The 13,666-nt window shown below is 30.8% G+C and overlaps 1 protein-coding gene across 4 annotated transcripts in view; it reads right to left on the bottom strand.

Moving 5' to 3' along the window:
- LOC143256592 (sodium channel protein para-like) overlaps positions 1 to 13,666 on the bottom strand; it is a 174,903-nt gene that overhangs the window by 101,238 nt on the left and 59,999 nt on the right. For all 4 annotated transcript variants that reach the window (XM_076514020.1, XM_076513991.1, XM_076514011.1 and 1 more), the window contains exons 6-10: positions 12,939 to 13,136; positions 11,030 to 11,087; positions 9,973 to 10,117; positions 9,480 to 9,665; positions 2,132 to 2,335 (exon numbers count right to left, since the gene is read on the bottom strand). In XM_076514020.1, coding sequence (XP_076370135.1) covers positions 2,132 to 2,335; positions 9,480 to 9,665; positions 9,973 to 10,117; positions 11,030 to 11,087; positions 12,939 to 13,136 — 791 coding nt within the window. The remainder of the gene's footprint in view (positions 1 to 2,131; positions 2,336 to 9,479; positions 9,666 to 9,972; positions 10,118 to 11,029; positions 11,088 to 12,938; positions 13,137 to 13,666) is intronic.

Genomic DNA, 13,666 nt, shown 5'->3' with positions numbered 1-13,666 from the left:
GAATGATGTTAGGTAAAGGATAGAAATAAGTTCTGTAAGGATCAATAACAAAGTGAATTTTGATTACGGTCTGATGGAACAGTCTACTTGTTGCTGGGAGATCCCATTTGTATCAGTCAAGTTAAAATAATATCTTTTGAAAGTAGATCTGCTAAAGTTCTTGAACAATTCTGTGTTTCTAGATCCAAACATCGGGCCCGGCATGACCAGGAGGGTTAAGGCGTTCGACTCGTCGTAATCTGAGGGTCGCGGGTTCTAATCGCCGTCGCACCAAAAATGCTCGCCCTTTCAGCCGTGGGGGCGTAATAACAATGTAACGGTCAATCCCACTATTTGTTGGTAAAAGAGTAGTCCAAGAGTTGGCGGTGGGTGGTGATGACTTCCCTCTGGTCTTACATTGCTAAATTATAGACGGCTAGCGCAGATAGCCCTCGAGTAGCTTTGCGCGAAATTAAAAAAAACAACGAAATCCAAACATCGACTTCTCCATACTTATCTTGCTGCCTGAGGACCTAATTTAACTCCAGAAGAAAATGCTAGTAATCCAGAATTTACAAGTTTGTTATACAAACTTCTTGTAAGCATGCTATTTCTAATCTAGTACAACAGTGTTTCACTTAAGGTCAATAATATATGACGAAAGATAAGTAAAGAACATTGGCTGTACTAAATAAAAAAACAGTACATGTTATAATGCTTAAAGTGGAATAACTGTTAATACAGATATACAGACTATGATTGAGATAATTTCATATATTAACTTCGTTATTAGCTTAACTAATGATGCGTTTGTGTTATCGAACATAAAAGTTCTTATTGATAAACATCTGGACTTTCAAAGTGAAGAAATCAATAATTTGTTGTTTCACGATAACATTGAAAGTTTCAATATTTGTCCAACAGTATAGAAATAAATAAGTTATTTGATTTTTATTCATTTGTTTCTGTATGGGTTCTTTATTCCATGCTAAACTTCACTGAGTTGATAAATTTATTTGTGACAAGTGTAAAATCTAACCCAACAATTAGGCCTACAGGCCACTCTCATGTTCGTTACAATAACGTAAATACTAGAAAAATTCAACTGACCTAATTGTATATGTTACACGATACAAATGTATTCCTTTTATGATATAAAAACAATATATTAAAAATTCTGTCACAATTTTATGTATTTTACTTTATAATATTGCACCAAGATTTGTTTTATTATTATTACATAGTCATTTGCTTTGAGCTTAACGTTTATGATATTACAGACCACAAACTAAAATTACGATTTCATCTTTATGGGGCAAACTAAAGTTTAGTTAACTTCAAAGGAAAGATTTTGTTTTGTTTTTTCCCTAGGCACAAAACAACAAAACAAGATTAATATATAATGAGTAAAGATCAACTACACATAATATTCTAAAGGTATCTAATATCTTGTGAGCTACAACTAATTAATCTAAAAGCATACATATCTAGGGGGAATGCCAAAAGATAAAGAAAAATAGGATATTCGTACAATTCTACAGAAGTTTAAAGTAATTCAACTTAAACATGCTATATAAATTGGAGAAAGGGAATTAAAGGATGCATTTACATAAAATGAACAGTACAGGGTCAATATGATTAAACCAGTCCTTTGTAAGCTGTCAAAGAAACAAGAGTATATTATAAAAATGTTTCAATGATAATTATACAAATGAATTTGATGAATCAATAAAATGTAATCAATAAAGCTTATATAAAACTGAAAATAAATATCTAATCAATTGAAGATGATTATTGGTGTCATAAAGAAATTAAGACAAATAAATTAGAGAAAAACTGTATGAATATAAATACTTTTAGAGGTATCCATGGGTTAGCAGCTTTTCTAAATTAAAAGTTTAAAAATAGTAAGTGTGGTATTTTTTAAGGTTTAGATAATTCTAATTGCCCAATTATTCCTATATTTAGTCCAAATTTGAAAATTGAAAGAGAGCACTTTCCATTTTTGTATATTAACAATATACAAGCAAAACAATACATCTATTATTTGGGTTTTACATACTATAACTTTTGTAATTTAAATAATGCTAAAAACCTTACAAGCACGTAACCTTTTACAATTTAATTTAAGTTTCAAAAGTACAATACTGACCTTGCTAGCTCTGCCATAAAATCGAGATTTTTGTTCACTAACATGATGACCATCAGCACTTTTAATACTAGCTCTTTCTTTCGTATCTTTTTCTTCAGTTAATTTATCCTGTCTCACACAAAGTTCATAAGACCTACAAGAAAACTCTGATGGACTTTTAACAACTGTTCCTTCTTTTTCTTCATTCTCTCCTTCTTCCTCTACCTGCAGCAAAGTAGTTTACAAGTAATCACTCAGTAGTTGATGTGCTATAACAGTTGGTTAAGAGAAATCATACAACCAGTTTACTTCAAATATAAAATATGTTCAATGTTTAAACACACAAATTTAGATATTTTTCCTGTGCGGTTTATTGTAGTAGAAGTTTGGTTTTTTTTAGTTTTTACATTTATACCTTTTAGCATGTGTTTTATCATGCTTAACTAGCATGTCATCCATCCAGATAATTAAATAAAGTTGATATTATAAAAAATACACTACAAAATGACACTATATTTCTAGGAGTAAATACTTACATCTTACCTCTTTATCCATCCCTCAAATAGCAATATTCAAATTGTCTTCTTTTTGCTAAAACAATTATCATATTCTTGTCCTAAACTACGGACAATGCTATATTACACACTAAAGCTGCTTGAATTTTGTTAGTGTAAAACATAAGATAGTGTCTTTGTTAAATAAATGCTAGTGAAAACTATACAGGTCTTACACAAATCAAAGAGACTGAATTTGTGATATATAAGTCAAATATTTAAATAAAAATGACTATACACACATACATACATTTCACTTATATGTAATTGCATAGAAACTAGAAAATCAATAATCTATTCGTCTTATTATTATTTTTTGTGAGACAGTGACATTAACTTTCTACTATTACTATAGTATATTTAAAATTAATATATTTGTCCGAGGATAATTAGGTTTCACCACAGGCACGTTGAGAACTAAAAATTTATTCAGAAAACTTAGCCTTGGTACAGGGTTCACATAGCAACAGGTTAAGGTCTTTTAAACCGTTTTCTCTTGAAAAGAAAAAAAGAAAAGATTTAGAGAGAATCTAACTAAGGTGTTAAAGATTATTATGGTAATTGACAGTGTTGATACTTCATTTTTTCGTCCTTAATGGTAAAAGTAATTAGAACAGAGTCACAAATATAAACGTTGGTAGGGTAAAATTCATCTTCAGCTAAGAGTTTTATTTTTCGAACGAGGTGATTGCCTTCCAATGTTTTGGATGTAGTTAACTTAAAATTGTGTTTAAAAGAAGACTTTATAAATATTTGATTGACTAGAGATGGCTCTGGATGTTTTATTTCTCATATAAAGTTTAGGGGATGGGTGGTCTAGATGAACAAACACACCTTTTGTAACAGTTTTCAAAATATCACGAAATATAATAACAACAAAAGGTTTGTTATTTCATCTAAGCCACCCCATCCCCTAAATTTTATATGAGAAAGAAAACACCTAGAGCCATGTATTGCAAAAGTCCTGCTTATTCCCTGAATTTGTACAAGATTATCGAGAGTAAGAATCAACAACATATATTTTACGAAAGCATTAGTGTATCTTAGAATATAGTTGGGAACTTATTTTCGAGAACCTCACGCTAAAATTTTGTAAATCGACATGCCAAGAGACAGTTTAATATTGATGATTTGCAATAGTTAGTATACTATAAATCTCAGAAGCTACAACTGTGATAAATGCTTATATTCAGAAAACTACGGATAATTGATAAGAAACAAACTAACTTTTAATCAACGTTTTATTCAATCACCCTTCCTCGGACAACTAGAAAGATGCAACAACAATGAACTGTTCAAAATTGCCAAAATTTTACAATTAGAAGTTAAGAAATCAATGAGAAAAATGAATTAAAAAGCATACTATTTCAATACTAGTCGAATTTGATTTGTTGTCTGAAACAGCACTAGAGGCATACTATAGTATCTACAGTAGCCAATCAAAGTTAAGTGATAAAGATAAGTTAGAAATCCAGTTAAAACTCACAAAAAGCTAGCTTGAACAAGCCTTTTTAGAAGCTGAGAAAGAGCAAGCCTGTATGAAAGATGAAAGTGAAAATAAACGTCTTGAAACCGAATAAACTTATATCGAAGCTGAGAAAAAACGAGTCAGTATCAAAGCTGATAATGAGAAAGAACAAGTTCATATCAAAGCTGAAAAAAGTAAACATCTCAAGACGGAACAAGCTCGTAACCAAGCCAAGAAAGAAATTAGGCTAAAAGAAATGGAATTCAGACTAATTTCTGTTCGACCAAGAAAAATAACAACTTTGATCTCAATCGATATATTAAAGTTCTATCATTAACAAAAATACAGTTGATAAAGATTTCCAAGATTTTGGGAAGTTTGCTCAAACTATGGAATAGCCCATTGAAAAATAGTCATAGTCATTATTATTACAAAGTGTTTTAACTGAAAAAGCACAAGAAACTTATGATAAGGTTAAAACAGCTATTTTGAAAGTATACGAGTCAATACTAGAGGCTTATTACAAGCAAGATAGTAAAACTTATATAGAATTTGCCTACAAAAAAGACATTTATTTTGATTGATGGTGTAATTCTATGCATATTGAGAATATATTCCACTAACTAAGACAATTATGACTAATTGAGGAAGTTAAAACTTGTGCAAGTGATGACCTCAAAATTTACTTAAATATAAAGAAAAATGAAACACAACAAGAATCAGCTTCTCTTTCCAATGATTACACTTTAAACCCATAAAAATACCTTTCACAAAAGAAATACTTGCCATCTCAGCAAAAACCTGTACCTTTTCAATTCACTAAAATTGAGGATTCTCTTAAAAATTCAGCTCTTCTAGTCTTCTGATTGTCAGTATAAGCCTTCATTAAATCCATCAATGCTTGTCTACCATTTTTTAAAATCCTGGTCATGTTATGTCCAATTGTTGATGTTTTAAGAGTAAAAAAGTGGAGGCAACACCCATTCCTGTCCACATGTGGAATGTAGTTCTACCATATCACCTGAATTTGTTTATTTGGCCACTGATAAAGTGTCTGATGTAGTTTGGGAAGAATTTAGACCTTCTCTGTCTGTCGGTTTTGTGTCTTTGACAAATGACACTGCTAATCCTATACCCGTACATATTCTACGCAATATTGGGGTCACTCAATCATAATTATTAGATGGTATACTGCCATTAGATTCAAATTCAGCCACCGGCGAGTTCGTTATTTCTCAGGGTATTAAGGGTGGCTTTGTTACTGTTCCTCTTCATAACATTTATTTAGCATCAGACCTAGTTTAAAGACCAGTTGTTGTTGCATGAGACTTATTCTGCAAATTAAGGGTGTATCATTATTGTTGAAAAACAATTTGGGTGGAGAAAAGTTGTTTCCTAACCCAAACTGATTAGTAGGCCGATCACTGTTTCATCTAACAATGATGTTATTGTTGAAGAGAATCTAGGTGTGTTTTCCCTGTGTTCTGTAACTCAAGCTCAAACTAAGAAATTAAGCCAAAAATAAATGATAGGCACTTACTTGTTCATAGATTTGTCTCAGATAATTTGGAGTCAATAGGAATATTGTGAATAATTGCCCTATTGACAATTATTTGGTGAGTGACAATGCTGGACGTGAAAAATTTGTTTCAACTGGTGAAGTTTTGTTTGTGAGAAGTAAACTGACAATAGAGCAAGAAAAGGATATGCAGATCTCCTCACTATTTAAATATGCACTCCCAAATGATGAACCGGAGAAAGTTTGAAATAGTTTTATTTTTAAAGTGTGCTCATGAAAAAATGAAGACCATCAAAAATGTCAGCTTCATAGAAATAGTCTGTAGTTTATCAAATCGTTGTTTCAAAAGCATATCATGCTGAAATATTGATAATTTCCCATGAACTCCCCATGGGAGGTCATTTAGGTGTCAACAAGACATGTGACAAAATGAGACATTTCTTTTGGCCAAAAATTAGGCAAGATGTTTCTCAGTTTTGTAAAATTTGTCATATGTGTTAATTGATTGAAATAATTAGTCAGAAAATTTGTGTTACAACTTTGAATTCTATACTATCTTTTGAAGAGCCCTTCAGTCGTGTGATTATTGATTGTGTTGGACCTTTACCAGAAATTCGATCTGGGAACCTGTATTTGTTGACTATCATATGTGCATTTACTTGATTCCCTGAAGCTATCCCCTCAAGAAACATTTCAGTCAAAAACATTTCTAAGGCTTTGCTTAATTTCTTTACTTTATTGACTTGCCCAAAGAAATTCGGTTGAATTAGGGATCAAATTTTATACCTGTGCTGTTTCAACAACTTTTTACCAGCTAGGGTTAGAAAGATCAAATCTATTGCATACCATCCCAAATCACAAGGTGATCTTGCTATATTCCATTCTACCTTGAAAAATATAATGTGGACTTACTGTATCGATAGTGATAAGAATTGGGATGAAGGATTCAAGTCATTATTATTTGCTGTTTACGAGTCAGTTGAGAAATGATTAGGATTTAACCCATTCGAATTGGTGTTTGGCTATTCGGTGCATGGCTCTCTGAAGTTGCAGGAGGAACAATGGTTAGAAGATGACCCGAAAGAAATGTAATTACTGGATTACGTTTCGAAGTTTCAGTCCAGATTTTTAGGTACTTGTGAATTTGCTCGAGAAAATTTCAAGTCATCTCAGGGTAAAATGAAAAACTTTAATAATTGTAAGGCTGAAAACAGTAAGTTCCGTCCTGGTGACATGGTCTTAGTATTGTTACTCACTATGGGACATCTACTTAAGACTAGATACCATGGTCCTTACAAGATTGTTCAGATAGTAAATGAGACAGACTATACTGTAAAATCACCTGATCACATTGCTGTTCATGATGTAGATACAGGTGATGCTTCTCTTGTGAAACAACATCCCTATCACGTAAATCTAATCAAGGTTGATAAAATGCATAAAACTATCTTTTATGCTAGAAAATGGCATTAATAAAATCCAATAAAAGTGACTGCTCTTCAACTTATATACTGGTTTCTAATTCTTATGATTTGGTTAGATTCTGTACAGACTTTTGCCAAGTAAATGCTTTGACAAAGACAGATTCTTATTCCATTCTACAAATAGATGATTGTATTGATAAAATCGGAAAAGCCATATACATCACAAAATCTGACTTTCTGAAGTGATACTGAACTGTTTCTCTAACTGATAAGGCAAAAGGAATTTCTGCTTTTGTTACTCCTGATGGATTAAGCCCATAATGTAATGCCATTTGGGATGAAAAATTATCAAGCAACAGAGAATGATGAATAATTGTTTCAACAATCTGTCAGGTGTTGAAATTTATGTTGATGATATTGTAATTAAGTCAACACCTAGAAAAACCTTTAAACTCTATTACGTGATGTTTTTGAGAAGCTTAAGAAAGCCAATTTCACTGCAAATTAGGCAAAAAGTAACTTTTGTAAAGACGAAGTTTTTTACTTAAGTCGTGGTTGGTCACGGTCGAGTCTCTTCATCTCAAAGAAATCAAGAAACGTTTGATGAGATTTTTGGGAATGGCGAATTATTATAGAAATATATTATTATAAAACTTCTGTTGACATCTCTGTATACGTGTTTTCTTATAGTAAAGCCACATTGGACTATCTTCTTAGTCCACCGAGGGAAATCGATACCCTGATTTTAGCGTTGTAAATCCGTAGACTTACCGCTGTACCAGCGTAGGACGACATTTTTGTATCACTAATAAGCCTACTGAAGAAAAATCAAAAGTTCAAGTGGTTTGAAACATGCCAATATGCATTTGAAAAAGTCAAATCATTATTGTACACTTACCCTGTATTAATGGCACCTGACTTTGATAAGTCTTTTACAATAGCTGTTGATGTCAGCATTTGTCGTGCTTGTGTCATTGTATTACAATCCGAGAACAGAGGTATTGAACACTGTTATTTTCTATAACGTTTAATTGTCAACAAAAGAACTATTCAACTATGGAAAAAAACATCATTGGCTGTGTTAGCTTTAGGACATTTCAATGAGTATGTATCCGCATCACAACAGTCTACTGTCATTTACATTGGTAATAATCCATTGAAAACAGAAGACTGTAAAATTAGAGTTTAAGATTACAAGAATATGATTTGAAGAAAATTTATGTCACTGGGGTTAGATAATATCTATGTTGACGCACTTTCACGTGCGATGCAATTTTATGACCATAAGGTTATTTTCATTGACCTTGGTATATACTGTCATAATTGTTGATGTTGTATAAGTCTTTGACAATGTATTATACATAACGTATTGTTATCAGTGTGTGTGTGTGTATGTATATATATATATATATATCTTAGTTAAAACTGTCTAATGTCAAATTTTAATTGTTAGAGTTAGTATACTATAAACCTCGGAAGCTATAACTGTGATAAACGCTTATTAATCGAAAAACTACAGACATTTGACCCGGAATGTTTATAGATTTAAAAAAATTACAAAATGTTTAACTTCAGTGAATTGACTTTGAAGGTTAGTATTTTCACAAAGACATCGCATAGCTACAGCAAAAAAAAAAAAAAAAAAAAACTAAAAAAACTCGCGTGTGAAGGAATAGCTAGAACGGCTGGTATGGGTATTAACACTTTTATTGATGAGCAGAGAACAACGTTTCGACCATCCTAGGTTATCTTCAGGTCGTCGATAAAATATTCAGTTCCAGACCAGATAGAAGATTCACTATTGTTTGTTTGTAAACTTTTGTATATAGATCATTATTTGTAATAACTTATATTATAAATTGTTTTGTCATTTGTATATTAAAATATATTTGTGTTAAGAAATAAAACTGTGTATCAATCTTGTTGGCAAATATCATAAATTTGATACATATCGAAATTCAATTCACTTCAAAGTTCAAATTTAAATTTCCTGCTCCTTGAAATCGTAATACGTAAATATATATACATAATAAAGCAGAGGTTTGTCCGAGATAGATTGTAATATGCAACAGTTAGAAAAGTGATTTAAGTGCGCAGCATTTAACATGGTTCCTCACCACCCTGTACTATACGCACACTTTCCTGAATAATACTTACGATCTTCAAAGTGTCTCTGGTGAAACTGTGTTTCACTGGGACAAGTAGTGTCAAAGAATAATTATAATCAGTATAGTTATGAAACTTTCTTGATAATAACCCTCTAAATACAATGTACATGTGTATAATACATGTAAATGTTACACCAACTTAACAAGAAAATAAAACGTGTGAAGTAAACACACACCATATTGTTTCATTCCAAGAAACTATTTAGAATGAACGATTTACAAATTCTTAATCTTACTAATCTTGCTGCTTCTTCTGCAGCTATTGCAGCTTCTTCAGCTGCTGCTTCTTTTTCTTCTGCCTTTTGAAGGTCATCATAGGACATGGCCACAATAGCTAGGATAAGGTTGACCAAATAAAATGACCCAAGAAAAATAATGAGTACAAAGAAGAGCATGTGCCAAGGGCCTGCTGATTTTAGCACCTGAAATATGTAATAAAAATAAATAAACGGTGAAGTCGAAACATTTAGTATCGGAACATTAGTTGCTTGTATGGTATTTGAATACTACCCAAAATCAATGCTTGTAGTTAAATATTCTTAATAGTCTTTTATTTTAAATACTGTCTTTAAAAAACTCATTTATATAGAACATTAAAGTAAAAAGACTATGAAAATGAATATTTAACTCACATTCACAATCTTTTTATCTATACATGTATCATGATGATCAATTTATCTTATATATTCAAATACACACATTTGAAAGAACATTAAGTTGGTTTCTTACCATTTGGTATAAAGCCTCCCAGTAGTCTTGCGTCATGAGTCTAAAAGCTGATAAAAGGGCCCACCCAAAATTGTCAAAATTTGTGTATCCATAGTTGGGATTATCTCCTATACCTTGAAGACACACATATCCTTCTGGGCAAGTTCTACAACAACAATTTTAATGTAATATTTAAATATTATCTCAATAATTTAATTAAAAATCTCACGTAGCTTTAATTTTATATATTTTCAATGCAATAGTGTTTCAGCTTCTAATTTACTTTACATATGTCTTGTATATAATTCAATGTGGAATATTTTAATAACCGATTCATCAAACATTTATAACAGTACTATACATATTATATAGTTGTTGTTGTTTTGAATTGAGCACAAAACTACACAATGGGCTATCTTGTGCAGTGACCGCCACGGATAGCGAAGCCCGGTTTTTGAGTCATGGCTCCATGAGTAAAACGTTTAGCACTTATATATTTGGTTCAGAGTGAATTCCCAACCATCCAATAGTACAACTCCACTATGGTACATTTATGAGTAAAGAAATATCTCTCGTCCCTATCTAAGGAAGAATATTAAAAATTTAGAGCCAGAGTACAAACAATTTAGAAGTCTTGAATATTCTTCATAAAAAATAAGAAAAGCGAAAGAGCAAATCATTTAAGAAAGAAAAGGCTTTCAAAGTCACAATATACACAATCTTGATTAATTTCTTCATCTATTAAGTACATGATATGTTCAAGAAAGTTGACTAAAGTTTATAAACCAAAAGATGAACCTTGAAATTAACAATTCTTTTCAACAGAAAGATCATGGAACATTAAATGACAGGAATTTCGTTTGACTACATAAATTTCGTGTGTCTAAATAGACGATGATAAAACTAATTGTTTATCAGGATGTTGTAATTTCTAGATCTCAAACATTGTGAAAACGTACTTTAAGTGAATATCGTTCACCAATTATATTATTTTCTTTCAAATTTCTACATAATGTTTAAACTATTTCTGAAGTTTTTCATTTGAAGTCAATATTACAAAACACATAAATTGACTTACTTTGCACCACTACTGTTTCCACATAGTGGAAAATTTTCATTTTCTTCATACCAATAAGCTGTAAAAACAAGCATATTTACAATGATGAAACAAACTTAGCAGTTTGCAAAAAGCTTTCTATATCTTACATGATGTATTGAATGTAGGAAATTCGAATGCAAGAAGCAATAGTCAAACTACTTTCTTAGTGGTATTCTTACAATATTCAGACCATTGTTGAATGATTAACAAAAATAATAGAATTTAACTAAAAGAAATTTGTCGTTATCTTCAAAATGTAATCTTTACTTATTTCATCAGTCTCAAAGTAATTCTTCAATAGTGATATTTTAGTAAAAAGTGTTCTGAAAAATGAAATATTATTGGGAACAAAAGTAAATATGAGCTATAAAAAGATGTATAAATTGCTCTTTTGAGCCTTTTCACTGTATCAGGTCAGGAAATAGAAAACATAGTGCAGACATTCCGACACAAATTTAACTCTTTCAACAGTACAAAGGATACAAATGATTCGGTTTTAATAATACGTTCATTTTTCTTTATGTTTTAAGGTCAAGTAGGTAATATGTGTGTTAAAATACCAAAAGACTCTTTATTAATTAACATTTCACCACTTCAGACTTGTCAAACAGTGATTCTATAACTTTCATAATAGTAGGCCTATTTACATAAAGGTAAAGCTTAACTGAAATACTACTTGAAATATTGTAGTTTGCTTCCGGCTACAACTCAAAGTCGCAGAAATTCTGAATTAAAATATGTTGCTGTTATATTACCGAATCTTTCAAAAATAAATAAATAAATAATTAAAAACAAGCCTTTCTAACAAATCAACACGAATATAGTGCATTTAATATAAACACCATGGTTGGGCTTAGAATAATCAGGTGATAGTTTTGTTCACAAACGACGTGTATTACATTGTGGAGCATTACCAAAGAAAGGAGTCGTGAAAGCGTTTTCAAGAAGTGATAAAGCCAGTAAGTCTATTATAGTTAGCAATTGCTTCACTACTTATATTTCAGTAAGAATCCAATTTTCCCTCGTTGTTATTATCACATTTAACATTTTTAAATTAAATACTGTGGCTAAAAACTGACAAGAAAACTTATTAAACTTGTGAAAACACATATCATATCCTACTATTTACAAGAAGTAAAAAATCAACTATGATTTTAAAAAGTTAATTCAACTCTAAGACCAACAACAAATTAAAATTATATTCAGTTTAGATAAACACATGTTTAATTTCAGGATATCACTAAATAAACTTGGATTTGTTTGTAAACAAAAATAAAAAAGTGAAATTCAAGAATATTACAATTACGTAAATCAGATAAGAACCTTACAAAGGATGTACCATATTTCGAAAGAATATTATCATCAAAGTTCCAACACTTTATAACTTACTAAACTAATATTTACTGATATATATATATATATTTAATATATACTGATATAACCAAACTGGGATTAAACTGCAAAGAGAGTTAAACATTAAGTATATGATTACTTTATATAAAAATTGTAACTTAGTTTATAACAAAGTATGCAATATCTAATATAACAGAACTAATTTGTTCTAGCTCGCCAGATACAAAACAAAATGCATGTATAAATTATTACCTAACACAATTTTTGTCATGCAAAATGAAAAGTGTTAAATTATTATGAATTTTAATGCAGTCTAAACATTAGATTTCATACGTTTAAGAGAAAGAATACTAAAAGGTTTAGTCTTTCTGTCTATTAAATTGAACAGATACATGCTGTATTCGTGATGTACAGTTCATAAAGCACTAAAGTTAAACTAGTAATTGTCACACAATGCAATAGGCAGGATACATCATCTATAAAGCACTGAAGTCATACCAGTAAGTCATATATAAAACATGAAATTCATTCTTACTTTCATTATTTACAAAATTTACATATTCTTCACGAGATAGGTTTGCAGGTGGAATTTCAACACACTTTTGAGTTAGTACACCCATATATATTTGTAAACCCAATAAGGCAAAAATAGATAATGAGAAGACTGTTAGAATGATGACATCCTTGAGGTTTTTCACTGACTCTATCACTGCACCAACGATGGTCTTTAGACCTAGAAAATAAAATGATTAAAATATTGTCAATCAATTGCAATGACTCATAAAATTAAGTAAACCCATTTCCTTCATCTTTACTCTTAAAAATGTAAGCTTACATAGAGTTTGAAATACAGTTCACTACTTTCAGATAAGGAACTTTACGATGGAACTTTATTAGAAGCAAAACTACATTAGCGATAACTAGTTTTAAAATGGTTGATTAGTGATTTATCATCATCATCACACTCGAAAACACCTGAACAATAGTGTCATTTTATCCACGATTGATGATTAGACCATTCGACACCACACTAGTTAGTTGCCGAATAGTGTTATGTTAAGGCCATAACTAAACATATAGTGTGTTTTCCTTTTCTAGGTTAGTAAGTCACTTACAAGCATAACTGGGGCTTTAAAGAAATTAAAACATGTATATCTCTTTCGATTAAACGAAAGTTTTTAAAATTTATAAACAGAAATTAAGAGTATGCTGTTAGAATCCTAAACATGTTCATTGTTATATAGCTAATATGGGAACATTCAT

Source organism: Tachypleus tridentatus, chromosome 1 (assembly GCF_004210375.1).
Source record: "Tachypleus tridentatus isolate NWPU-2018 chromosome 1, ASM421037v1, whole genome shotgun sequence".
In the NCBI taxonomy this organism is placed as follows: Eukaryota; Metazoa; Arthropoda; class Merostomata; order Xiphosura; family Limulidae; genus Tachypleus; species Tachypleus tridentatus.
Note: the sequence above shows the minus strand (reverse complement) of the source record. Positions and strands in the feature narration are given on the sequence as shown.